General features: G+C 54.2%; 1 protein-coding gene across 6 annotated transcripts in view; it reads left to right on the forward strand.

Moving 5' to 3' along the window:
* Window positions 1-26,881, forward strand: part of PTPRF (protein tyrosine phosphatase receptor type F) — a 393,406-nt gene that overhangs the window by 363,223 nt on the left and 3,302 nt on the right. For all 6 annotated transcript variants that reach the window (XM_075039254.1, XM_075039258.1, XM_075039253.1 and 3 more), the window contains 9 exons: window positions 2,885-2,982; window positions 10,937-11,060; window positions 13,050-13,225; window positions 19,074-19,193; window positions 20,293-20,447; window positions 21,777-22,062; window positions 23,994-24,172; window positions 26,357-26,483; window positions 26,708-26,833. In XM_075039254.1, coding sequence (XP_074895355.1) covers window positions 2,885-2,982; window positions 10,937-11,060; window positions 13,050-13,225; window positions 19,074-19,193; window positions 20,293-20,447; window positions 21,777-22,062; window positions 23,994-24,172; window positions 26,357-26,483; window positions 26,708-26,833 — 1,391 coding nt within the window. The remainder of the gene's footprint in view (window positions 1-2,884; window positions 2,983-10,936; window positions 11,061-13,049; window positions 13,226-19,073; window positions 19,194-20,292; window positions 20,448-21,776; window positions 22,063-23,993; window positions 24,173-26,356; window positions 26,484-26,707; window positions 26,834-26,881) is intronic.

The raw sequence follows: 26,881 nt of genomic DNA on the forward strand, positions 1-26,881 counted from the left end.
CACAGCAGACTGTAGAACGGCAGTGATTTCACTTTCTGACATGATGTGTGGGGCCAAGCTCGGGTACTATCTGCACGGCACTACAGCAGCTCACCGCAGCACAGTGCAGAAGGGAAGGCCCCGGGTGCTGGGCTGCCAGGACGTTCCTGCGGCAGCCCTTCGCCTGCTCCCAGGCCTCCAGCTCCTTCGCAGTGGCATGCCAGGCTCTGCTGTGGCACCAGGCCTGCAGCTGGCTCTGCGTGGAGACAGATAACCTTGGCCATTCTGGAGGGGGTGGCCGGCTAAAAAACCCTAATGGACAAATTGAAGGGTGCTTTGCAGCCCAGTGGTTGAACACACTCTCCTACCTAAGGCAAACCGGCTTCCCTAGGCTGGGTTGCCTGTGCCATAGAGTTAGGCAGAACAGATGCCAAGGGATGCCGATCTCTTCTCTGAGCTGCTGTGCAGTTGGTCTCTTTGGCAGTGTTGGCACCAGAGTCCCAGGCACAGATCAGAGGGACTTTACTGCTCTAGCAGGTTGGATGGAGTAGTACCAGGACTATGGGTGTAACTGCCCCTTTATCTCTTGTCTTGTGAGCTTCAAGTTCACTCTCAACCATAAAAGCACGTCCTCCCTGCTGCTTGATGTACAAGGCATCTGCGTGTGCGCACAGGAATGGGAGAAGTACATAGGACAGATGCTTGCCCAGGAGCAGAGCCAAGGGCTTTGCAGTCTGCGGCCCTGCAGGCATTGTGAGACCTCTAAGCCCTTCTAGCCTGGCGGAGAGCTCACTGTCCTCTTGCCAGAGTCATTGGAAGAGCATGTAGAACTCCTGATAGTGTGTACAAATCTCCTCTGTCTTGCCCTACACAGTTAGTGGCAGTTGTTCTAGGTTCACCATAATGGGATACCAACCACCTCTTTCTCCCCATCTGCTCTTGCAGCTGCTTTGTTGCTGCAACACTCCTTTGGCCAGCAAAACTGAAGTTTGGAGAGACTCCTTGTATTTCTCAGCGGAGATGAGTGTCTGCAGCTCTGCTGTGGTCCATGGCTCTGCCGTACTTCATACATAACCATGCTGGGATAAGCATATGCCATGGCTATGTTCCAGCCTCTTCTTCCAGCCCCACACTTCTGCCTTGGTGCCACACTGTTCTCCTCATTCAATTGCTCATCAGTAACAGCTCTGCACTGCAAAGGCTGCTCCTGAGCTATGGCCTCTGGAGGTCTGGCTCTGGCACCAATAAGCAAATTGTGCAGAAATCAAAGCATCATCTTTGTGGGCCTGCTCAACCACCTTGGGGATCCTGATGGGTGAAGTGGCAAAGAGAGAACCATTTGCAGGAGCACCTCAGCACAAGGCAGAAGAGGGATCTTCTCCGTCTGTCCGTGTGCTCTCAGGCCATCTGTGGATAGCTCTGCGCTGTCAAGTGATAGGACAAGTGTGTGTTGGATTGGGTCTTGCCTATACGCAGCGATGTCAGATGCTTTTGGCAGAGGTGTGAGGAGCCCTGCTGTGCAGTGGCTGCGGTGTAACACTTCCATGTTATCACCTAGTGGCTTGTCACCGCTGTGTAAAATGCACGTACTCAGCCTGGGGACTGCTCCATCACCTCAGCGGCCCATCACTGCCATCAGTGGCAGTGTTCAGGCTCCTGAGCGATTGAGAAGCTCCTGGCCATGCTCCAGTCTGTCTCCCTGGGTGTGAATCAACAGCTTCAGCCTATTAATAATCATTATTACCCACGTGGGGTTTCTGGGAAACCCACAGAGCAGCTGATGGAGCCACGAACCTTGGGATTTGGATGAGCCAGGCTTTGGATGAGATGTTTCACAGCCCCGTTCCTGCCAATTTGCCATCTCAGCTTCAGAGAAAGAGGTTGCAATGGTTGAGCCTTGAATCCCAGGGCCCCAGTAGGGCTCCTCCCAATCCCACATGCATATCCCCTCAGTACCTGTCCCCTGTGTGGGACCTGTGGGATCCCCTCCTGCGGGCCTCTCCCCTGAGCAGGGCTTGGGCTGTGCCCAGGATGATCCAGACTGTGCATCCCTGCTTTAGACAGGGCAAGACCTGCCATGGCTTGAGCTGCATCCCAGCTCGCAGCAGCCTCCTGGAAACTGCTGTAGGGCACGTCACTGAACATGGTGCCTTGCACGAGCCACCCAGTGGAGCTGGATTTTGGGCCCTGGAGCTGGCCCTGCCTCCGGAGCACCGTTGAAAAGCACTGAGTTAGACAGCTGTGGGCAGAGCTGCTCCTCAGCTCTTGGCAAGTTGTGCAGTCTCCGACCAGGGGAGCAGCCAGTCCTCTGTGGGACCCTTCCCATCTTTCTTTAGCTCCCCAGGGGCTGGGGCAGCATTTGCCTACCCCAAAAAGCTGTGCACATACACCGTGGAGGTTTCCCCTGGTGCACGTCTGGGCAAGTTTTGTTTTGGCTAATGCCATTGTTAGGGGTAAGCAAGAGGATCAGCCTCAGCCCTTGGCGGTGAGAGCGCCAGAGAATCAGTGTGTTCAACTTCAGCTTATGCAGGAGCCCGGGAAGTGCATTGACAGTGTATCCTCGGCCCGTTCCTGCCAGGGGCTTGCCCGAGCCCCGGCCCGCTGCGTGGCCTGCTCTGTGTGCCCGGTGGCTGTACTGTCCGAGCATGCTCACCTGGTCATGCACATTCTGCACATCACCTTTCTGTTTTGTTTCACCGAACCGTGTGCTCTGAGAGTGCGTGCAGCATGCCGTGTGATCTCGCCGACTTCCCATCCATCCTGCCCAGCGCTTCACATAGTCACACGTGTCCGCCTTGCACCCACCTTTCGGGTTTGCTGTGCACATGCTGTTGTTGAGCCTTCCTTGGCCATGCAGAGCCGTAACCGTTTTCCTCTCCCTCCTACCTCCTTGTCTTGCTTGCAGGCATGCGTGACCACCCCCCCATCCCTGTGACGGACCTCGCCGACAACATCGATAGGCTGAAGGCCAACGATGGGCTGAAGTTCTCCCAGGAGTATGAGGTGAGCGTGAGAGTGTGCTGGGCGGTGGGGGCAAAGTGGTGCTGGCCAGGACCCCCAGCGGAGAGGGCTTGAAAGCCGAGCTGTGCCTCCCCCGCACCGGCATTGCCTGCGTGGGCTCCGAGCCAGGCCTGGGAGCCTGCCAGCTCTCCCTGCCAGCCCCAGAGCAGTGGGAACTCGCCTTGAGCAGTTGAAGCATGGTTTGTACAGGGAAAAGGCCTTGCAGCTGAACGCGCAGCAGCCTGCCATGCTCCCTCCATGGTTACGGTCTTAGGAGTGAATGGGAGCTCGTGTCTACCCACCTGGGCTGTCTCTGTTTACTTTGTTCTTCTGCTCCGTGAGGGCTGCCCTCCGTGCAGGCTGGCTGAGGTATTTCAGTCCATAGCATCCTGTGCCCCTTCACTTCCATTTGTATTCAGAGCTTTGTTTTCTGCACCATCCTCTGCTGCTGACAAACACACATTTGAGTTTTCATTCCTGCGTTCCTCCTCTAATCTCCCCCTGCGCGCTGCTGGACTGTGCTGGCATTAGCCTGTGTCGTTCAGCATCTCTGCCACCAGAAACTCTGCTGATGTCCCACTGCCCTGGAGCAATCCCAGCTCCCCTCCCTGCATGGAGCTCTCTCTGCCTGTGCCCTGCAATCCTGAGCTGCAAACTCCCCTGCACTGCTGAATCACACTCCCGCCCTTCTCCGTATCTCTGGTGGAGCCCCAGACAGGTACTGTCCGCACCCACCACCGATGCTGCCTTTGCTCACACACACAGGCATGCACTGGGCGTTTGGTGACACACACACACCCCCCCCATCCTGCACTGCACCTCTCCCAGCCCAAGTCCCTCCATTCCTGTCCTCCCCTGAGGACAACTTGCCGAGGGGGTGCACACGTGGAGGGCAAGGGGCTGACTTGCGCAAGGGCTGCTTTGCCTTTCTCGCCACTCTCTGGGCTGGATGATTAGGTTGAAAATGTGTAAAGTCAGGGAAAGTTCCTCTGCAGCCACAAGAGCAGCAATGGCAGGATTATGTTTTCCTGTGCTTACATGCAGGACCCTCTTGAGCTGCAGGGGACTTGTAAATAAACCCCCCACTAGTATTAAAGAGGGAATAAATTTTGGAAGTGTCCTTTGCATGTGTTATCGCTTCTGTTTGAATTGTTATCTGCCTGTGCCTGTGGCCTCCCCTTCCTGCAGCATACCTAAACTGATTTATGAGATGAGATCAGAACATTTGCCCATAAGGTAGGATTATATATGCCAGGAAAGGCAAAGCAGATCTCTATGTTGAGAAGGTAAGGGACAAATTCCAGCTAGTTCAAAGGGTGTGCTGCCTGTATCTGAGGAAGGCGCAGAGCTCCTTTTTGCTTCAGGATGCCAAGTGGAGGGCTTTGCCACCCCTCTGCATACTGCTGTCTAGACCAGAGAGGAGCTGAGCTTTCTCCAGCTACAGCATTACATTGCAACTTGGGAAATGTTTAGAGGAATAATGTGCTTCCCCTGCAGTTACCTCTGTGTTCGTGTGTGTCCTGCCAGTGGTGCCAAGGTATGCAGTCATATCTGTCTGCCTTGGGCTTTTCTTACAAGTCCAGCTGAAATGTTAAGCAGGGCTGTCCACTGCGCTACAGGCAGACTGTGCCTCTGCTGCACGGTGGGGATTCAGCAGCGTCCAGTGTCTGCGCACTCCCATCCTCACACTAGGCCTGTGCCAGTTGGAGCCTGCAGCGTAATACTGAGCTGTGGGAACCATTTTGGAAAAAATGAGCATTAAGTAAATTCTCTTAGCTGTTTTCGTGAGCCTCTCTTCTCATTTCTCTTTCTTTAGAATATCATGGCTGGTTGAGAGCACCAATCAGTTTTACTTTTCATGTTGAAGCAGCTATTAAGTAGCTGATTGTTGCATGTAATTTTTTTCCACTGGATTCTGCTGTGTTTGACTCCTCATCAGCTAGAAATTACTGAACATGACAGGCTCATACGGTGTTTGACACTAGGATGGACCCCAAAGCAGAAGGGCTTGCCCCTTGTTGACATGTGGGGATCAGTACAGTCATTTCCCATTTGAAATGCCAGTGAGAAAGATCCTGGACGGAGTTTGCAGAGAACAGCAGCTGCCTGTGCAGGATTACTGCGGCAATGGGTCTGCTCTCATCCTGGTCCCTGTGTGCGTGGGTTTGGCAGGGCAACAGCTCCCTTTGGCGCCTGCGATGGGAGGGCTGGAGGGCAGGATGAGCACGGCATGCGCTGCTGAGTAAGGGAATCCGCGGAGTGGATGCGGAAATGGGTGAGGTGGGAAGGGAGCAGGCTGTGCAGCCCCTGCGGGAGCCCGAGAGGCAGGGAACCGCACCTCGGCACATTCTGTGCAATTGCAGTCTGTGAGCGATGATACCTGGCACTCACCGTGGGACTGTGTGAGCCTGAGACCTACGCAGAGCTGAGTGGTGACCCAGCACGCCAAAAGATGGAGGCCCTGACCCTGTTTTCCTGTGGCATGATAGTGCTATGGGACTGGGTATAGCACAGCTGAGCAGGGAGAGCCGAGGGACGAAGGCATCGCAGGTGAACCCCCAAGGCCCATTTGCTGTTTGATTGTGCTTTGAAATAGTTGCATTTTAAGTGTTTTGGTAGAGCAGCTGAGCAGCCTAACATCTCCGTGTGGTGCAGGGCTGGTTGTAGATGGCTAACGTTCCAGGAGCGGTGGCACCTCAGGCAGAGAGCAAATATTTAACAGCACTTTTAACCACCGAGGGCAGCTGCCCAGAGCTTGCTTTGGTTGTACAAGCGATAGCAGGTTAACCTAGACATAGGTGACACAAAACAAGACCTGTCAGCACCTCCCTGCACCCCTGGGAAGGGAGCAGGGAGGGTGGTAGAGATTTCTCAGAGCCGTCTGGCCTCACTTCCCACAGGTCAGAGAAAAAATAGTATTGCTCACACCAGTTTGCCAGCACGCGTGGCCAAGCAGCCCATGCGGCAAAGCCAGCGCAGAGCGAGCCATGCACAGGCTGCAGTCAGAATGGGCTCTCGAGCTGCAGGTTAGCCCTCGCCCCCAGCAGGCAGGGAGCAATCCCAACTAGACCTGTTGGTACACCTGGTGTGACAGGAGAGGTTGAACTGCAGGTCCTGGGAGCTGAGCCGGCGGCAGGCACAGTTAGTTAACTCTGCTGCCGGCTGCTCTGGCGTGGGGCATGGCAGAGCCCCACCACACTCTTCCCAAGCATGCAGTAGAGCTGGGGGTGCAGAGTGCAAGGGTCTGGCAGCAGCTCCTGGCCCGGCCACATCAGGAGAGTATTTCATTTTTAGTGTACAGTAGGAGCCACAGTGAATTTACAGCGTGGGATTAATGGAATTAAATAAGTAGAAGGGAGGCTGAGCCCCTTAATTATTTATCTGCAGGCTGTGGTGGGTGCTGCAGCTGTGTTGGAGCTCCTCCTGTGGGCCACCTTCCCACGCTGCAGCCTTGTAGATGTGGGGCAGGATCTTGCTCTCGGGTGGGGGATACCCACACTGGTACAAACAAGTGTGCACACGTGCACCGCAACTCGCACTTTCACTGTGGGATCCAGCAAGCCAAGTGCTGCTGTCCCCTTTGTTGCTATTAACAAACACGGGAGGGACTGGCTCCAACCAGGGCAGGTTCCTGCTCCCTTGTGTCTGCTGTCATTTCTGGGCTAGGTCCTGCACCACCTTCCAAGGGAAAATCTTTTCCTTACATCCAAACTGGAACTTGTGGCCATCGCCCCTTGTGCCCAGTCCCTTTGGCACGTCCCTCCAGTGGACAGCCCCTGGGAGCAGAGCAGGCTGGAGGTGATGAGAGCCAGGCAGCATGCCGCTGCCTGGCACATTATTCCTTGATAATCTTTAGGTTGTGCATGAAATTTGACTGTGTTCCTGCTTCCCAGCGTGGTGGAGAGGTTGCAGCACTTTCTCCACAGTTTTCTATGGAGAGAAACACGGCTGGACAAACCCTGTGCTCGCTTGTATTTCCCTTAAAGCCACCGAGGACATTGCATCTCCCATGCCTGCAGTCCTGGCAAGGCAGCTTAGGCTGCGGGAGAGGTGCTGGTGTCCCTGGGGCTGGTGAGCCCAGGAGGTGCTGGACCCGGGGTCCAGATAGCACCTGGGGAGCCGTGCGTTGCAGGTTTAATGCGCTAATCGGGAAGCTGCCTGGCAGGCACGCAGCACTCACGTTCCAGTAATAAGAATAATAAGGCTGAAGCACTGCCAGCGATTGATTCAGGAGCGCATTATGTCCTCATTTGAGACGCAGCGCAGATTGACAGTGGTCAATGCCTGTGCTAATGTGGTTGATTTCACAGGAGGCTGGGAAGCACTCACAGCCCGAGCACCTTCCCCTCCCCATGCCCTTGTGTAGCTGCCTGGGCTGCTGAGCAGGACGGGGCCGTGGCTGCCCAGCTCCTTGGCTGCTACAGCAGGGCCAGCCAAGCTGCCATGTTGCCCCAGAGGTCTGCCTGCCCGGGCTGCCCATGCCTGCCAGCAGTAGGGGCATCTGCAGGGACTCTGCTTGCAGAGCGATTTGGGAGCTGCACTGAGGAAGGGGAGCAGCAAACCCAAGGTGGACCGTATCTGAGACAGACTGGCACGCGGGGATGTTTTCAAGGCATTTGTAAAGTGCTCTCGAGTCTGTCAAGGAAAGAGCCTTTTTCCAATCCCGTTTCAATGGTCTGGCTCTGTCTTTATGTTGATGGCAGTAGCAGCAGGGATCCCTGAGCTGCTCTGGAGAGATTGCTCCTTGCACTTCCATGCTGGGAAGGAGGAGTTTTACTAATTGGGCTTTTTCTTAATTTGCACTTGCTGTCTTACAGCATCTCCCCTGACACTTTAAAGCAAAGCAAAAGTAAAAGTCATGGTGCTTTTAAGTTTGTTCCTGGCTCATTTTCTTCCAATTTCCCAGCCCTTCTGCTTTCTAGGAAGAATGAGTTGAAACTATTACTCTGATCAAGTTTTGGGATGAAGAAATCATTCCCATGAGCCCCAGAAAGGAACAAGAGCAAACTCCCAGTGCCCAGGCAGGTGTGGAGCAAGGTGGGGAGACAAGGCAGTGCTGCCATAGTCAGGGACTGCGGAGCATCATACAGATATGGGATAAGGCTTTGCTAACCACCACTCCATGTAAGGACTTCAACTGCTCTCCAAGCAGCCCATCATCCTCCCGTTTATTTACTCATTTGTTTGCCTTAAAGGGGGGAACAGGTGTACATTAATTCATCACCAGAGTTTAAATTAAATCATTTTACTTCTAAATGAGTCACTAATTTGCAGGAGTATTTAATTAGAGCCTCTTTGCACTCAGGTGCTGTATTACTTCTGACTTTCTCACCTGTTTGCCCTCTTAAGAGGCTGATGATGATTAGACCGTTTCTACACATCCTCGTTGCACATCAAAGCAATTAACCCTAATGGCAACACCTTGATGCTCCTCCTCCATTCTGGGGGCTCTTGGCAGCCTTGTCTCCCCCAGGAAATAACCCTTTCCACCGCTGTGGCAGGACGCAGACTTGCTGTGCAAAGCACACTGCACCCCACAGCTTGGGCAGCCCTGCAGCCTTTTGGCAGTGATTTGCAGTGTAGATTGAGCACAAACGACTGCACTGAGCTCTCCCTGCCTCTGCTGTAAAGGGAGGATTCGCTCTAGCACCCACCTGTGCCCAGTGCTGAACGAGTGATCATAGGGTGCAAGCAGGGTGCAAGAAAATGTTCAGTCGTACCTGCAGGGCCAATCTCAGTTCCACTGCCAGCTAGTCAGCTCTCTGCATGGGCTGTCTGTGCAGACTAAGGCCACCTTTTTGAAAAAGAAGTGTTATTTATGTCTTTAATAGGCATTGGTAGATTTTCCTCCTTAGTTTGTCTATTTGTGCTTCTCCTTCAGCGTGCTCCGGATTGACTAGACTGGTATCAAAATGCCTCTCGCTCGTCTCTACTCCAAACAGAAAAGTCCTTACACATTTTGTTCCCCTTACTTTTTCATGCCTTTGATCATTTCTATTGCCCTTGTCCAGTTCAGCCACACCATTAGGTGGGCAGCAGTCACCCCTGCCACACAGCTGAGGGAGGAGAGCATCCAAAGAGCTGATTTGGTGAGCAGCCTATCCTGAAAACAAAATATAGGTGCCTGAATGAAATGAAGTGCCCCAGAGAGCCGTGAGCTGCACTGGGACGTCTCTGTCCCTGGGCAGAGGAGTGTGCAGGGACCGTGGCAGCCAGGCCAGTGGGTTTCCAGCTACAAGTGGTGCTTGTGGTCTCCACTCCCACCATCCCTGCTGCAGCGCCTCTGAGTGCTGCTGCTGCCTGCTTATTACGCTGATAATAGAAAATTACAGGTTTTCTGTAGGAAATGTCTATTTACATCCTACATTTCCCAAACTACCTATTAGCATTGCTGTGATGTCACATCCTCCTGCGCGTTTTCGTCAGCGCTAGCCCCTCTGCCTGCGGGCAGCCTGCTGCCGCGGGGAGGGCTGGTGGCGTGGGCCACCCGTGGGGATGGGTGACTGCCCCGCACGTGCCGCAAAGCCCTCGGGGCTGGTGCAGCGATGCAGGCAGCGCCTGTGCTGGGTACCTGCACCCACTGCCAGCTGCTTGGGAAGTGCCTGCTCAACAGCACAGGAGAGTAGGGGACAGCGATGGGTGTCACCTTGTGCACAGCTGGTGGTTGATGGGGCTGAGCAGAGGGACCGTGAAGGCCGTGCAGGTCAGCCCAGTCAGGGAGCTGTGCTTCCCGGCTCAGCCTTTTGCTCACAGCTGATCCAGAGCTGACAGACTCACGGGCGTTTTACTGCCTGAGAAACCTTCTGACGTGGCTTTCTGCCAAGCAACGAACGCAGATGCCTGCAGAGAGAATAACGTGTGGTGCTTCCCCTGGCCTGTTTGCTCGATATTTTTGCCTGTGGGCCAGCAAAGCTTCGGGGACCCTGAGCTGCAGCATGATTTTAAGAAGGCTTTGATTATGTTGGTAATTTTGGGGGCGGGGGGGTCGTGGGATGACCGATTTCTGCCGTAGCTGCCTGCCCCGGGCTTGCCCAGGGCTGCATGTGCAGACCAAGTTCCTGCATGAGGCAGCTGTCTTATCTGGGTGCGTCACACACCTCTCGGACAAAGAGGCCATCCCATCTCAGAGGGGTGCTTTGGGGATGGTCCTTTTTCACCCTGTTTTGTGCATGGACAAAGACGATAGGAAAGGCTTTGTGAAGGAGCTGCCTGGCCATGGAGGAGCCATGCATCAAGCGCACCAACACATGGCTCGTGGGAGAAGTATTGGGTATGCGAGGCCAGGACGCAGGTGGGATCAGGATGTGTGCTTTTCAGGCAGTTGCATAGCATGCAGGCCTTTGGCCAAGATTTATAACCACGTCTCTTCTCCAGGTTTATAGTTCCTTGTCACTCTATTAACTCAAACGAGAGATGTTTACATTGCATAAGTAGCTAGAGCAGTGGATAGTAACCTATCAATTTCCATGACTATTCCCTGGCAAAAGCTCATAGGCTGTCTTGCAGGACACTAATACCCAAAGCTCCTGGGGCACAAGACACCCAGGGCTTGCTATATTTCAGGAGACTGCAGTTCAACAGCTAATAAAACCGCTAGGTCAAGAACTGCGCAGTCAGGTCTCTGTGGAGTCCTGGCATACGACCAAATTTCTGCTGATGGGTAGCTCCAGAGGAAAGGATGAGCAGGCAGTGAGAGTGGAGGTGAAGGCTCATCTGCAGCCGGCTGCCCTAGTGTGGGGTTGCTTTGCCTGCAGGTCACAGGAGGCAGGTCCCACTGGGGACTGGGTTTCGGTGTGGTCTGGCTTGACCTGCTGCTGGGGACACACATGGAAGCTGCATGTGGCCTTGGGGGGAGTGCGTGGGGAGACACAGATTTCCTGACTGAAACACACGTGTGCTGCAGCATCCCGCTGTGTTGCAACCGCTCCTGACTCCTGCCTTCTCTTTCCCTCCACAGTCCATTGATCCGGGGCAGCAGTTCACCTGGGAGAACTCCAACCTGGAAGTGAATAAACCGAAAAACCGCTATGCAAACGTGATCGCCTATGACCACTCACGTGTCATTCTGACCTCTATCGATGGTAAGAGTGACTCTGGAGTGGACACCCCAGCAAACTGCTGAACCTCACTGTAGCAGGGGACCATCTTCTTCCCCGTTCTCAGTCGAGCAGGGGCAAGCACCAGGAAACATATCCAGCATCAGCGTGAGCAAATGTGTGTTCTGACTGGCAAGAAGAGAGGAAGGGCTCTGCAGAGCTGCCCCTGCTTTCCCAGTGTCCCCAGAGCAGTGTGCCCCGCGTGGTTGCTTCTTGCTACTGCTGGTGCCAGCAGAGATGCCTGTCCCAGCAGCCTCCCTTTTCACTGCTGGCCCTGCTGTGTGACTTCGGCTGCCTCCCTTGGCTCATGGTGGGACATGGCACTGTTAGCCCTACCGTCTTCTGTGCCAACACCATTGCAGGGCCAGTATCTTCCTCTGGGACTTGTTAGTGTTTGCCCCCAAGTAAGTTCCCAGAGCTGCGCAGGATGAGGGGTGCCCCTTCCCCTGGGGCATCAGGCTCCACACATCTCTGTGCTCCACGGGAGATGCGTCAGGCCCTGGTGTTCATAGCAGTGACCCCCACAGCTCCAAGAGCCAGCCCCTCATCTCTGGAGTCTGGACTCATACATGGTTTTAGTGCCTGCTTTGCAGTCCCCTTGCACACAGAAGAGCTGGAGCCCAGGTACCGAAGCCCAGGCTCACCCGTTCCCATTGTTTTACAAATTAGCACCCAGCTCTGTACACCAGAACTGAGCCCACTCATGGGGGATGAGGAAGATGCAGCTAATTCAATGCACCCCTGCTTGGGGAAGAGACTGGGGCCTGGCTTTGCATACAGGTGGCCCTACAGTTACTGGGGTCCTTTTTTTTGGGATGCAAGAGTCTTTTCTAATGCTAATGTACCACTCATCCTCTGTGGGAGGAGGAGGGGGTCCAAATGGTCCCTCACAGCAAGGCCTGTTAAGCAGCAGCAGCTATGCAAAAGCCTGGCATGCCTGATCATGGGCAAACCCTGCTAGACAGCTGTGGGGTGAGCACACGGGGGAATCCCTGGTTTCCAGCCTGACTCAGTTGCTGTAAGTAGTGTCTGTCTTCCTGGGAACCGTTCCCAAAGCGCCCTGCCAGGTCCCTGCCGCCCATGCCAAGGGAGCCAGGCACTGCACTCCAGCTGCTGCTGCTCCCCCAGAGCTGCCAGCACTTCGTTTCTGCTGGAGACTGCTGGGACCTGTAGAAAATTCCCCAGGACAAAAAGGCTAGGGAGAGACCCCTAGTTTTATATTTCCTTCCTCTAATGAAATGCAGATGCTCTGTCCTTGGGAGACAAGGAGATTCCTGCTGCTTTCCCTCCCTGCACCCCGGGCAGCCCAAGCTGAGCAGGGTTTGGAAACAGCCCCAGGCCTCTGCTTTGCCGCATTTATTTTAGTAACTGTGTGTTTGCATTTTAAAGGCCTTTACAAGTCCTTTCCTTAAAGTGGTGGAGGCAGAGTGGGAGCTGGAGCAGCCTCTGCCAGCAGGCAGCAGAGGGGGGTCTCACACTGAGGAGGGTTTCAGTGGTGGTGGGAGGAAGGTCTCTGGCTCCTCTGGGGTACTTGTCCCTGCAGGAGGGATGGGAGGACATCCCTGCCTGACATCCCCTGCTAACAGAGACAAGCTAATGAGGCAGACGCATTTTTAAAAGGTGCTATAGGACCATAACAAATAGCTGGTGAATTTAAGACAATTATTTCAATCAGTTGCTTGAGGCCAAACGAGCTCCTTAATATTCCTGCCTGTGAATTTCCCTTTGTTTGCGGGTGGCAGCTGTCTCTCTGCTTGTTGCATTAATGTGGGAGTTACAAAGGGTTCTTCTCAGGCACCATCCCTGTCCTTTGCAGGATCTCTGGGAGAGATTCTGGCATCACCCTGTAAAGGAGACTTGTCAAGAGCCTTGTGAACATGCCAGCCTCTTCCCCTGCCTGCCGGGCCCAGCAGAGCGACAGGCACAGGGTAGTGGGCTGCCCCTGGAGTAACTCTTAGCCCTCTTTCTCTGCAGGTGTCCCAGGCAGTGATTACATCAATGCCAATTACATTGATGGGTATCGGAAGCAGAACGCCTACATTGCCACACAGGGACCTCTGCCAGAAACCCTCAGCGACTTCTGGAGGATGGTGTGGGAACAGAGAACAGCAACTATAGTCATGATGACCAGGCTGGAGGAGAAGTCCAGGGTACAGTGTGTGCTTCCTCTCTTTTCTGAAGCTGGGAGGGGGACAGGAGAGAGGGATGGGAACACTTTACAGCATAATGGCATCCAGGGAGAGGCAGGTCCAGTGGTGTGGCTCATGGCTGCAGGCACCTCAGCAACAAGTGCCTTGTAAGCATATCCCTGTGGGGCAAAAGGGTGGCAAAACCTCTTGTCACTTCGCTGCTCATTAACCCCTGTCTTGCCTGCATGTCTGCATGCACACCCATCCTTTCCCTGCCCACATCACTCACACCAAAGGGAGAAAGGAGAGCTCTGCCATGGGGAGTGTTGACAGTCCCTGAAAGCTTGGGGGCTGCATCCCAGAAGCTGAGAAGTTGCAATGGGTAGGTGGTATCAGCAGCGTCCTGCAGCCTTACAGGGCCTCATTGCAATAACAAGACTAATTTGTGCCTTGTCCAATGACAACATGTATAAACGATCAGCTCATACTGCCAAGATTAGATATGCTGATGTAACAAATGCAAAGCTGCCTGCAAACCGTGGTGAAGGCGCGAGGCGGAGAGGAAGGACCAGGAGCCCTCGCTGCGGATGATGCTTATGGTGTCTCGTGACAGAGGTTCTTACTCAGCCCCTGAAGCAGGAGTTCGTAAGCTGTGACCAGAGTGCTCCCATGCCCAGATGCACCCTTTGGGCAAAGCCTGCCCAAGCAGGAGGCAGCTTTGGGCTCTCGTGATTCAATTTGTTCCTAAAAGTAAATTTTAGTGGTGAGCATTTGTACTTGCAGAATATTTTAGTGTTGCTATGCCAACGGCAGGAGAAGGGGCTGTGCGCTCAAGCTGTGAAGGACTGGTTATTTTTAGCCCAATAAGCTCCTTCTTGAGAAGCAGAAACTGTCAAGTTTGGGTTTAGTTAAAACTTTTGCCTGCATGCTTCTCCCTCTGTTTCAAAGCTTTAGCACCAAAGTGTGTGCAGGGATGTCCTAGCCCACACTGGCTGGGAGGAAGCAGCTGGAACAACCGATCACCGTGGCAAAACAGATCTGCTTTTCCTACATATACAAAAATGGGCTTTGTTCATGGGCTTCCCTGGCTCTGCAAACGCCCTACAGCCTGCAGGGAAAAATAGTGTTCCTTGGAGATGAGCTGCCTCTGGAGATCCAACCCTAGCTTTGCACTGTGCTTCCTGCTGCGCAGCCCTGCCTGCTCTGTCCGATGGCTACCATCACCCACTCCAGCCCAAACAGGGAGGTAAATTAAGCTGACCTGTCCTGCGGCTCAGCACTTGGCACATGGGCTAAGCCAGATCAGAAGCTGCTGATCAACTGCACTTTGCAGCTGGGGGTTATATGGGGACTTTTTTGTACTTTCACATTTCAGTGATGGAGCATATATTTGAAGTATCAGGAAAAGCCCTTTTAGGTTGCCAAGTAAATCCATGCCCGGAGTCTTGACTCACTTCTGGGCTGCTTAGTTATGGGAAGGCACTCCAAGGTGCATGTTTCTCAAAGATAACGGGTTTCCTTTGACCCCACAGGCACTTGTCTTTGCCTGAGATGCCTGTGCTGCTGAGCCATGCATTATCTCCCTCCAGCACGCTCCCTGTCATGTCATCCTGCAATTAACTCCTACAGTATTGGTTTCTGTCCTAAACACGGTGCATGTGGTCAGGCTTTTGGTGATGGGACGGGCACTGTGAATCCCTGTCATGGCAGGCAGTGACCAGAGCTCTCGCAGAAGCTGCAGGCAGCCTGCCTGACCGGGCATGCTGCCCAGGGGCTCTGAGCTGACCTGACTGGACCCAGACCCCAGCATTCACTCCCCGACACCACCTGCCCATGCCCTGCTGGCTCTTTGGCACATCACCAGCACTAATGAGAAATGGGCAGTTTTCTCAGGCACTGCAGGAGAGGCTGGTTGCCAGGGGAGGCAGTGGGGAAGCCCAGTCACCCCTGAGTAAAACCAGCTCTGCACAGCAAGGGCTTCCCTCGATGTGTTCACTGGACGCTGTAGGTGCCTCAGGGCACCCACCCACAGGAGGTCCTTGGTGGGAAGCTGGGATGTGGTTTGCAGGAGATTATTTTCTCTGGGGTTTTTTGTTGGCTTCTCCAGCATCTTCCAAGGGAGGATGGCTTTCAGCCACCTTCCTGCTCTGCTTTTCCTCATGCCCCTTTGGTGATGGCTAGAGCTTACTCAGGAGCACACCTTTTTAGGACCAAGGAAGATCCCGGTCACTGTCCATTGCTCCCAGCTTTCAGCATGAGTCACTGTTTTACAGTTTACTCCACTCCAGAGCCTTCAGACCTCATCTGATGCAACCCCTTGGGTCCCTGCAGCATTGCTGCCTGCTGTTGTTCACACTGCTGTGGGACATGACTGCTCCAGGCAGTCACATGGTGGTACAGCGTTACCCACGGGTGACCTGGCTTGAAAGTCCCTTTGCCCAGGGGCTTCGGTGCAGGCACAGGACTGTGTCTCCAGCTGCAGAGCCTGGGGTGAGCAGCATGGCCTCATGGCGAGATTCCCAGCACAGGGCAGGCTCTTCTACCTTCCCAAGCAAGCTCCCAAGTCCCCATCGGCAATGCTGTGTGTAGATAAGCCAACCGGGACCAGCAGCAGCTTTGCAGCCCTGTAGGGGTGACACTACTTTAAAGGCCTCCTGAGCTGCAGGGGGAAAAAAATCTTTAAAGAGCATCAGCTTTTATGGTCTGCAATTTCAGCTGGCTTCATGGTCCAAATCATCCTCCCTTTTTCATGTTTTCACAAAGCGAGAGGCACATAAAGGATAGAAATGGCTGGATTGTGCAATTTAGCTGCCTTCAAAGCTTTACAATCGGTTTCAGAATCATTTGGTGGCAGTTCAGAAACACACATTGTAGATTAGCTTTCCCGAAGCTGCAAGCGTGGCGTGTCCCAGCTGGGGTGTGTTGCACAGGAGAGGTATTAAAGCAGGATTTTTCCTACCCTGGGCTATCCCCAAGAACCAGGCAGAGCGAGGTCTCCCAGAACAGTGCCATGGCCTGTTCTGTCCCAGCCCAGAGCACCAAGCAGCCGTCCCTGGGCTGTGACTCTCCCCTGCCACTTTGTGTCCCCAGGCAGGGGTGCAAAGAAGCTGGTGCTCAAGGGCTCTGGGGAAGAGGGGCCTGGCAGCCATGTCCGCCTCCAGCCTTCTTTCTGGCAGCGATGCTATCTGGAGCTTGCGAGCGGCGCTGGGAGCAGAGCACAGCTCTCTAGCTGAGGAGAGGTGCCCGACCGCTCTTGGGCACAGGGCATCAAAGGGGAGGGACAGGAACCACTCAGCAAAGCTGCGATAAACGGCTGTTCAGGACATTACTGTGCTTCTTAAGTTAATGAGAAGCAAGCACTGCCAGAAGAAAATATCTCTTATCTGCTTTAGTGCTACAGTGCATCGGCTTCAGCATAAAATTTACAGAGCTTGAAAATGGGGCATAAACATTATGGGTAAATTTGGCAGAAAATGTGACTGACTCTTATCTGGTCATGAATAAATAATTTTCAATTACCAGCCCAGGCACTGATATTATCCCACACAGGGAACTCCTCTGAAGTTTGTTTTGTGCTCGAACACACACGGCCTTGTAGCGTGTGGGTGGCAGGAGGGGACCGCTCTCCCTGAGGTGTGGGCTCAGGCATGGGGACATGCTGTGCTGCTCCCCTGCAACGTCCCTTGCAAACCACACTGAGGACAACACGGCAAGTGGCTGTCCCCAGCATTTGCAGGATGCCATTCTGCCTTCTCCTCACCTCCTTTAGCGACAGGTCACATCATCCCGGAGCCAGGCAAGGCAAACTCAGGTGGCTGGAGATGCAGATGCAGCTGCCACCCACTTGTGAGGATAGGATCAGTTTAGCTGTGAAATAAGGTTTCTGACCTCCGAGTTGTTCGCTCTGCAGCTAGTCAGTGTAAAATAACGGGCTGCTGTGTGCCAAGCGAGGAAGAAAAATCTTCTGAGGTTTGTGCAGGGCCTGCCACGCTGGGAGCACAGATCCAAGGCAGCACAGCAGCCTGAATGGCAGGAGACCCTGGGCAGGAGGCAGCAGAGCGGCTCTGGGTGTGCAGGCGCCTGCAGTACCCCATCAGGCAGCCCTGCTCCAGGCACTTCTGCCAGGGCAGGACTTAACGAGAGCAGACTCCAAAAAAGCAGGGAGAGATACATCCCTCTGACCCCAGGTTGCCACACTCCAGCAGCCACAGTGGAGGATGAGGGCTCTTAGCTCTCACAAGCCCCACCCTGCTTAAAGTGCCTTCAATTAAAAGGCAGAACTTCATTGATTTCTAATTAAGCCTGTTGTTTCCCTTCCCACACATTCTCCTGTAAACACGCTCAGCTAATAATTAAGTTTACTATTCCTTGACAAGCACAGATGATCTTCCATTCACTCCTCTCTCCTAGGGCGGGAAACCATTTTCAGTGCAGTGCACATGGGTGGGAATGAAGTCTTCCTCCTGTCAGCCAGGCACCGTGGCTCCATGAGGCGGGGGAGCTGGGTGCCAGATGAAATAGGGAGGCTCAGGGCTGGAGAGAACAAAACTGGAGGAGTAGTTTTCAAACACTGAGCTGTGAATAGGAGGAAGGTGAGGGCATCAGCAGGTGAGCAGGGAGGGATGCACAGGGAGATGAAGGGGGCAGAGGGATGGGGCCCTGGGGACACCTTAGGGTTCTCTGCCAAGTGGGCTGCAGCAGGAGCTGTGACCAGTAGCTCAAAGTGCTCTGTCTGCGGAGTTGGGAGGGGGATATAAAGGATGCTGCAGGACGAGGGGTCTCTAGGGACCAGCGGTGTTTTCATGATGGGACAGTGCTGCCTGCAGGAAGGGGCTGAAGGGATGGTTTGGCCACAGTCTGTGTCTTCTCACAGAGGGAGAACAAGTTGTGTCTGTGTCTGAGCTGGCATCCGTGCCTTGCTGCAGAGCAGTTTTTGAAACACCTGGGGGATGTAGATTTCCAGGGATGCGCCACCTGCCAGAAGGGCACATTGGCATCTCTCTGGGATGCTCAATGCACTTGAGTCTACGGCAATGCAGGAAGGGTGGCAGGGTCAGCCCCGTGGACACGACATCCAGGCTGGAGGCCTGGCGTGGGCTGTGTCCCATCTTTCACCAGGGTGGTTTGCTGCCTGGGGGCCACGCTGGCAGGGTCACCCTGGGGACTTGACTACAGACGTTATGGGGAAAGGTAGTGCCTGTTGTATTGTTGGGTACCATGCTGGACTCAGAGCTGTGTCCTGTCTCAGCTCAGTGCTGTGGGTCAAGGACTTTGGGCTGGGATAGCAGGGAGCTGGCGGGGGTACAGGCTGCATCTCCCTCACCTCGGCTGCCCTTCGAGCAGAGCCTTCCCCAGAGAAACCACTGTTTTCCCTGCCCTGCTTCACTAGCTCTCCTCCCACGAACCCACAGCTGCTGACCTTCTCTCCATCCAGGTGGAGCTCAGGCAGGGGGTGCTGCAAGCACAGCCCTGAAGACCCCCATCTTCCAAAACAGGACGCAGAGAAGAAAAATTAGAGCAGGCACAAATCACTGCTAGCAATTGCGGCACACTGTCTTCATACCTGGTGCTGCTCTTGCTGCTGCGTCTGGTGGCCTGGCCCCCTTCGCTGCTTCCCACCAGTGGCTCCAGGACAAAAAAAAAAAATAAAAATCCCTCTTTAAGTTTGAATCTTGTGGAAAGGAGCCCAGGATGTGCTGCCTTTCTGCTGGGGACTGGGACACTCCGGGAGAAGGAAATGTGGGTGTTTGGGGCCTCCTGCACAGTGACTCATTTCTGTCTTTACCGTTTGAAGGGCAAAGCCCTGTTCCTCACCCCAAATACGCAGCCAGCAGCCAAGCACTGACCCCTTCTCCTCTCCTCCCCGCAGGTAAAGTGTGACCAGTACTGGCCGAGCCGGGGTACGGAAACCTATGGGATGATCCAGGTGACCCTGCTGGACACAGTCGAGCTGGCGACCTACACCGTCCGCACCTTTGCACTCTACAAGGTATGGTGCTGGCTGGGCTGTTCCTGCTCCAGGTAATGCAGAGCCACTCCCCAGTGCTGCAGGGTGTTGCACAGCTGTGCCTGGCTTGGCCAAGCGTGTGGCTAGTCCACATGTGGGCCATTTCTCACAGCTGGGCTGCAGTAGGAGACTGGCTACAGGTTGTGCATCTGGCCACCACTGGATTTTGGCCAGGATACCTGATGCTTTCCTCTACACATTCAGACGGTGTGGTGGACCCCAGAGCAGGGGTGATGCTTGCCTCTGGAGAGTGTACATGTAACAGCTGTCCTCCCGTTAGAGGGACGACGTAGGAAGCAGTGAATTTTTAGCGCTCCTGTCACTAATGATGCAAATGGAGAGGGCGTGCTGATGTGTATGAGTGCCCTTCTCTCCTGCCTGCTGCATACCTCATTAGTATTTGGAAATCCCTGGGGGCTGTGCTAGCAGCAGCGTGTCACGGCAAAGCAAACAGGCTTTGCAGTGGGCTGCCTCTGTGCGTGACTGAGTCTGGACCATGCTGGCAGAGAGCACAGCTGTGTGCAGTGGGGACACACTCACGCCCCAGGAAGGCATCTCGCCCCCAGCTGTCACCCAGCCAGTCCTACTGCATTGCTGCATAGATCACTCAGCCACAAGACAGGAGACAGGAGCAGGGCAGTCTCTGCAGACACAGCCTGATCAGCCATTCCAGAGAGACCCATGGTGCAGAGGAGCAGGAAGGGAACTGGCTGCTGTGGCCCTTCCATGCTCAGTGCCCGTTTTCCCCTGAATGTGCAGTGAATACATGGGTAGTGACCCCATGCTGTGCAGAAAGGAGTCTTTCACTTTCCCTTCAGTCTGCTCTGCTCCCGCAGGGCTGCTTTGCTCTCTGTATCACCTGGCTTTCCACAGAGCATCTATGTGTACGGAAGCCTTGTAAAGAAGCCTACATTTTGCCTCCAAATTTTCAGCGGCAAAAGCCCAATACATACATGATCACACACAGAATTACATGCCTGTTGTTACCCTGCCAGCTGGGTACCTTGTCACCCCATCAGTGGGTTCCAGTCCTAGGATGAGACTGTTCTCACGCAAAACAACTCTTCTTTGTCTTCAACAGAATGGCTCCAGTGAGAAGCGAGAGCTGCGACAGTTCCAGTTCATGGCTTGGCCTGATCACGGGGTACCAGAATACCCCACCCCGATCCTAGCTTTCCTGCGACGGGTCAAGGCCTGTAACCCACCAGATGCTGGGCCCATGGTTGTCCATTGCAGGTAGGACTGTGTGTATGTGAAGCTGCGCCTGGGCACGTGCCTTCTGGCTGCAGGAGCTTTAACCTCTCCAGCTAGAAGTAGAGTCTCCTGTTTCTGCAGGGAAGGTTTCACGGCAGCATAACCTGCCCTGCATGCTTGGGCTGGGAACAAGACAGCAACCAGCAGCGGTGATGCAGTGGCGACTTTTGTATTGCTACTGCTCTGTCGGATTAAACAGCACTGCTGTATGGAGAGCCTCAGAAAACACTTTCTCCTGCAAAACTGCAACTACCATTTAAAAACGAAGTGATCTGTGCCCAGCATAAGTAAGCGGTACCTTCCAGAGGCACATCATTGACAGACACACATGCAGTGACTTCTACAAACATTCGTACGTAGTATTTATAGTAGAACTCTTTCGCAGAGTAGAAAGGCAGCTCTTTAAGCAAAGTATTAGTCTACTAAGGCTCAGCATTTTATCCAGGCAAGATTTATCTACACAGGCCGAGTGGGGACTATTACTGAACAAACCACTCGATCATTGCTGTTCCAGCATACGCCTTACCAGCAGTGTTTAATGCTCTTCTTTCATGCTCTGTTTCAGATGGGAGTGGGGTATAATTAACACACAAACAAGCTGTATTAAAGCCCAGTTAAGGATCTGACTTGCACCATAAATGAGGAAATGTCTAGCTCTCTTTCTCTGCCTGTGTTTACATGTCACAACAGCATGTCTGTTGTTTTCAGTGTGCTCTCAGGGTAAGTGGTTTGGGGATTGCTACCGCCCTTCCAACAGACGTGGAGAGGCATCCAGTGCTTGAGCAAAGGGTTCAACATAGACACGTGTGACCTCACCTTTCTGCTTTCCCCTCTTGGGCTGGCTGTCCTTGTTTTATGGGTTAGGAAACAGTGACCCAGATTAGGGGACAAGCAGGCTTGAAATTATGGGCTTCACTGGTGCCGGGGCCCAGCCTGGACTTCAGGTCTTCTGACTTCATGCACACATATGCTGTCACTCTCCTGCCTGTTAAACACATTTCTCCTTCGCTTGTGGAGGTGCTGCCAGCCACTGCAGGGACCAGCAGAGTGACACCATGTCCTTTCTGCTCCATCAGTGAAAGGGGAGCAGCAGAACGGCTGAGTAGTGTCCCACATTCTCCAGTGCCTCTCTCCCTCACTCCTCCTGTCATTTGTCGTTTGGGGCTCAGCTCATTAGCCCTCAGTGTGGGGAACCGCCTTTACTCCCCTTTTGTGTGCTGTAGGTCCAGGTGCTCTCTTAAGCAAGAGCAGAGCTTGCGTGGCATCTGTAGGAGACAGTGTCATCTCGGGCCACGTGCTTTGTTCCCGCAGTGCCGGTGTGGGCCGAACTGGTTGCTTCATTGTCATTGATGCCATGCTGGAGCGGATGAAGCATGAGAAGACTGTGGACATCTACGGCCACGTGACGTGCATGCGCTCTCAGCGCAACTACATGGTGCAGACAGAGGACCAGTACATCTTCATCCACGAGGCCTTGCTGGAGGCAGCCACGTGTGGCAATACCGAGGTGCCTGCACGCAACCTCTTTGCTCACATCCAGAAGCTGACCCAGGTGCCACCAGGCGAGAGCGTTACTGCAATGGAGCTGGAATTCAAGGTTGGTGGCAAAGCCTAAGCACCCTCCTTCCCCGGCACCCTGTTTCTGCCCACACGGCCCCAGCGGACTGTTTGTCCAGGGGTTGGGAGAGGAGAGCTGTGGATCATTACGGACAGTTATTCTTTTGTGTGTTTCTAAACCAGGTAGGCAGTGATTTAAAATACATCTGCATTGTAAAGCTTGTGTCGGCCATGGTCCCCCCCTGGATTGGCAGCTTCTGGGGAGGATATAAAAGGCAGATGGATGCGCAGTTCTCAGCAGCACGTTCTGCTCTAGGTTCACTGTGCAGCGGGAGCTGCATCTGAAATCAGATGCAGATCGTGTTAGTGATAATTGATGTTACTGTGAACAACTTGTCTGGAAACGGCTCCAATTTAAATATGTGAGACGTTTATAGTCTCATCTCTTCAATGCTGAGCTCTGTTATCTTTTAACCACCTCGACACCAAGCCTCAGTGTCTAGAATTGGTGAAGGCAGTGTTTTAAGGCACACTGTTTTTAAGAAGCCAAGCCTACATTTTACTATCTGTATCTGTGAATGCTAACTGCAAATATTTATTACAGCCTTGGAGATGGAAGTGAGCTCTGGTAAGCGCCCATATTCTCAGATGAGGTGCATTAGTCCAGTGAACTCATGCAGGGGAATATAGCTCATGCAGGGAGGCAGCAGACCTTGCAGGCTGTGAAATGAACTGCAGCAATACAGCTTCACCCTGGGGATTCCCTCCAAGTGACAAAGGAGCATGAGAGGCAAAATATTGACTTTCTGTGTAAACTGGGAATACCTGAGCAGCTCTGTCCTGTGGTTACCAGAGCTGCTGGTGTCCTGGGCTTGGGAGAGTAGAACATGCTGCATTAGTATCTCATGGTGACACCTGCCCTGAGAAACCCCTCAAGAGAGCCACAGAATTAGACTCAACTCTAGCAACTCTGTTGTAACAAAGACAGAAATTTGATGTTTCTCCAAGGGTCTCTAGAACAGTAATAAAATTTTTCCCTCTTGGTGCCCTGGCAGTGTCCACTGCACGGGAAACCATGGGGAGCAGGATATGGGAGGGCCTCACGTGGCTGCATCACCCCCCAAAGAGCAGCCCCGTCCTTCTGCAGGGAGCCTCTGCCAAGGCCCAGCGGCCACACACAGAGAGAAGGATGGTTCTGAAGGTGCTGGAGAGAGTCTGCTGGGGAAGGAAAAAAAAAAAGGAATAAAAGAGAAAGCTAGGAAAAAAAAAAAAAAGAGGAACTTCTGTTTGAATGTCTCTGCTAGCAGATCGAAGTAACACATTTACCATGACTCTAGTTTACAGGGCTCAAAGAGAACCATAAAATCTCTTACAGTAACCGAGAATAGATCTTCTTTACCTAAAACTGTCACAATTCTCACATTTTTCTTGGGTTTCTTCTGGGGTGAGAAATAAATAGCAAGACATTGTTGGAAGATGGAAAGCTTTCTTTCCGTGATGCCACCAAGCGTGTGTCCCTGGTTCAGCGAGGTACAGAGCTTCATGCCCTGGCCCTTTGTGGGTCAGAGAGCTGCTGTGGGTCTCCACTATGTGTGGCTTCGGGGCTGCACCAGTGAGTCAGTGCAGGCTCTCCTCCCCCTGCTGTCACCTACAGCTGTGCACTGAAAGCCAGCAGCAAGGCTGAGCTGTACCTAGGTGTGCAATGCCACGGCAGAGGGGCCAACGCAGTGCTGAAAACCAGACTGATTACTGGGAAATAGAGCAGCTGGGTGCAGCCTCCTCCTAACGTGGTGGCAGAGCCCTTCATCTGGTCCGGAAAGGCCTGGTCCCCAGCGGCTGTCCCTCAGTCAGAGGAGGGAGCGTGGTTGCATGCCCAGAGGGACTCCTGCCTGCCCTGCTGTCCGGGTCCTGATTTTGCCCCCAGACTGCTCCATCCCCAGCAGGGGTCTGACATGTCTCCTCCTCTTTCAGCTGCTGGCCAACTCTAAAGCACATACCTCACGTTTCATCAGTGCCAACCTCCCGTGCAACAAATTCAAGAACCGCCTCGTGAACATCATGCCATACGAGCTGACGAGAGTCTGCCTGCAGCCCATCCGGGGTGTCGAGGGCTCTGATTACATCAATGCCAGCTTCATAGATGGGTACAGGTAAGTAAGGGTCACTTTAGGTGCCTGGGCCAGCCTGTCCTGCCTGCTTGGAAACCTGGGCACAGCTGCCTTCTTCTCTTTCCCAAGGACTGGTGCTGGCTGCCTAGAGGTGGGCTGGGGATCACTTTGTTGCATTTTATCTATTTCCATCTTCTCAGATGCTCCAGCGTGTATAGTTACAGTATGTGAAGACTGCTAGCGAGTGAGCGTTGCCAGGCTGGCTTGTATTGCTGTAGACGTGCCCACGTGGCTGGGGTGGGAGGTTGTGCCGCCTCCTGTGGAGGTTTATAGGATCTTCTGGTAGGCATCCTTTGGCATGTGTTTTATATCTGCAGCATCTAACGCAAACCTGCCCCCCCTCACTAGCTGTAGCAACCAGAGGTAGAAGTATGCTTGCAGTGCATGGGTGAGCCAGGCAGCAGCCCAAGGCTCATTGTCCCTTACCTTGATTTTGGGGGGAGTCTGCGGATCCTCAGGCAAGGCTGCTGCTGAACGCCGAAGAGCCCATCACTGGGTTCTGCTCCCCAGGATACCTTTTAGAAAGCACAAATTGAGATCTAGTGGGGCAATAATACTTATGGTTTCTGTATCTAACTGCTGGCATCGCATTCTCAGATGCAAAGTGCCAGGAGAGGAGAATGCAGGGAAACAGCCCAGTGGCCACATCTCCTTCCCAGCCAATCCCCAGCCAATAATCCACACCAAATCCCAACGACACACATACAAGTCTCATTCCTGTCGTCTCTCTGTGCACCATCGCAGTAGGGTCACCCAGCGCAGGACTGGGGGATACAACGATGGATGTAGCACGGTCCCCCTCCAGCTTGGCTCTGCCCAAACGCTTCTTATGGGCCAGTGACCTCCCAGGAGCAACAGGCACTGCCAAAGGGAGCAGATGTTGGTGCAGCCAGGCCAGCAGCTCTGTGCCTCCATCCCTGCTCCAGCAGCTGAGCCCAGGAAGGGTTCCTGGGGGAAGGGCTACAGGGAGGCAAGAGTAGGCAAGGAGCAGAAGGGGACCAACCCTGGGAGCATCCCAACACAGCAAAACCGCAGTGAGCCAGGCTCCCCCAGGGTGGGACAAAGTAATAGCGAAGGATGAGGGGGCTGGAGAAAAGCTGTTATGGAGCAGCCTCCGCTCCCTCCTGCCTGTGTGGCTCCGAGCCGTCCAGCACTGCGTCATTAATGTGGCCACCTGCCTGTGTGCCCACCCCGGCAGCCCCGTGTCTGTGTCTGACAGGCGGGCTGCAGCCACTGTGTCCTGGCTCCAGAGCTGGTTAAGAGCGGTGCTGGTTTTGCCCCTTGGTGATGCTACGGAGGAAGGGCTGCCAGGAAGGGCTGCCAGCACGGCAGGTGGTACCATCTCATGTGCTACCTACCCCGTCCCCGAAGAGCACTGTTATCTCTTCCCGTCCTTCCCTTTGAACCGAGCAATCTTCTCGGTATTATCTAAAGAGATCAGTTGGCCCGAGGTCCTGCAGACATCACTGATGGGGCATCTTTATTAGCTCTTTTGTTTCGTTCTGCACCCCCACTCCCTGCTTTTTATGATGTCTTATAAATCCACCTTGAAGCAGCCCCTGTCTTCATCCTGCACATTACAGCTGTCCTGCAGCATGTTCATTAATTTTTAGCACCAGCAGAGAGATGAAATGCTGGGTGAGAGGACGCGGCCCCTCGTCCCACGGGCTCCAGCGCCCCGCCGTGGTGAAGCGAGACCGTGTCTCCGCCACCCGTGCGGCACCAGACTCGTCTCTCGCAGGCGGCGTGGTGTGGCCTGGCGTGGCGTGCCAGGCTGGGCGCCCGGCAAGCCAAAGAACCAGCACGCCGGAGCTGGCCCTTCTCGGAGTCCAGGGCTCTCGGTGCAGCAGCTCTGGGGACAAGCAGCAGCAAGAGGCTGGGCTGGGGACAGTGTCACCCCAGCAAGGACTAGCAGCCTTTCTGGATCCTGCACCTGGTGGTGCTCACTGCATCTGTGGGGAGCACTTAGAAGACGTGCTGGGCGGGCTCATCCCTCCCCCAGAGTCCATGGCTAGTCCTAGAGACCTGTTTTCTGCTGCTGCATTGTCAGCCGTGCTCCATGCTGCACAGGGCCCCTGCCTCCAGCTCTCCCAGCCCACCAGCCCCCAGGAGCAGCTGCTGCCCATCTCCCAGGAGCTGGTCTGAGCACCGTTATGTTTGTCACAGGCAGCAGAAGGCCTACATCGCCACGCAGGGACCGCTGGCCGAGACCACGGAGGATTTCTGGCGGATGCTCTGGGAGCACAACTCCACCATCGTGGTGATGTTGACAAAGCTGCGTGAGATGGGCCGGGTACGAATCCTGCCGGGGGGAGAAAGGGGCTGTGTGGCTGCTGTCTGTGGGCACGACCTCTCAGCTCACCCTAGTCTGTCCCCAGCACCAGCCACTCTGGGCCAGCCTCCCACTGGCGTGTCCTGTGGCTGACCCTGTGGCCCCACAGCCACACATGGTCCCAGGGAGCGGGAGGGAAGAGCAGCTTGTCGGTGTTAACATCTTACCATGTTCCTCATCCACAGGAGAAGTGCCACCAGTACTGGCCTGCAGAGCGCTCTGCCCGATACCAGTACTTTGTGGTGGACCCCATGGCAGAGTACAACATGCCACAGTACATCCTCCGGGAGTTCAAGGTGACGGATGCCAGGGTGAGTGCAGCTGCCGGCTCCCCAGCTCAGCCTGCCTCCTGTGCCTCT

Source organism: Buteo buteo, chromosome 10, assembly GCF_964188355.1.
Source record: "Buteo buteo chromosome 10, bButBut1.hap1.1, whole genome shotgun sequence".
In the NCBI taxonomy this organism is placed as follows: Eukaryota; Metazoa; Chordata; class Aves; order Accipitriformes; family Accipitridae; genus Buteo; species Buteo buteo.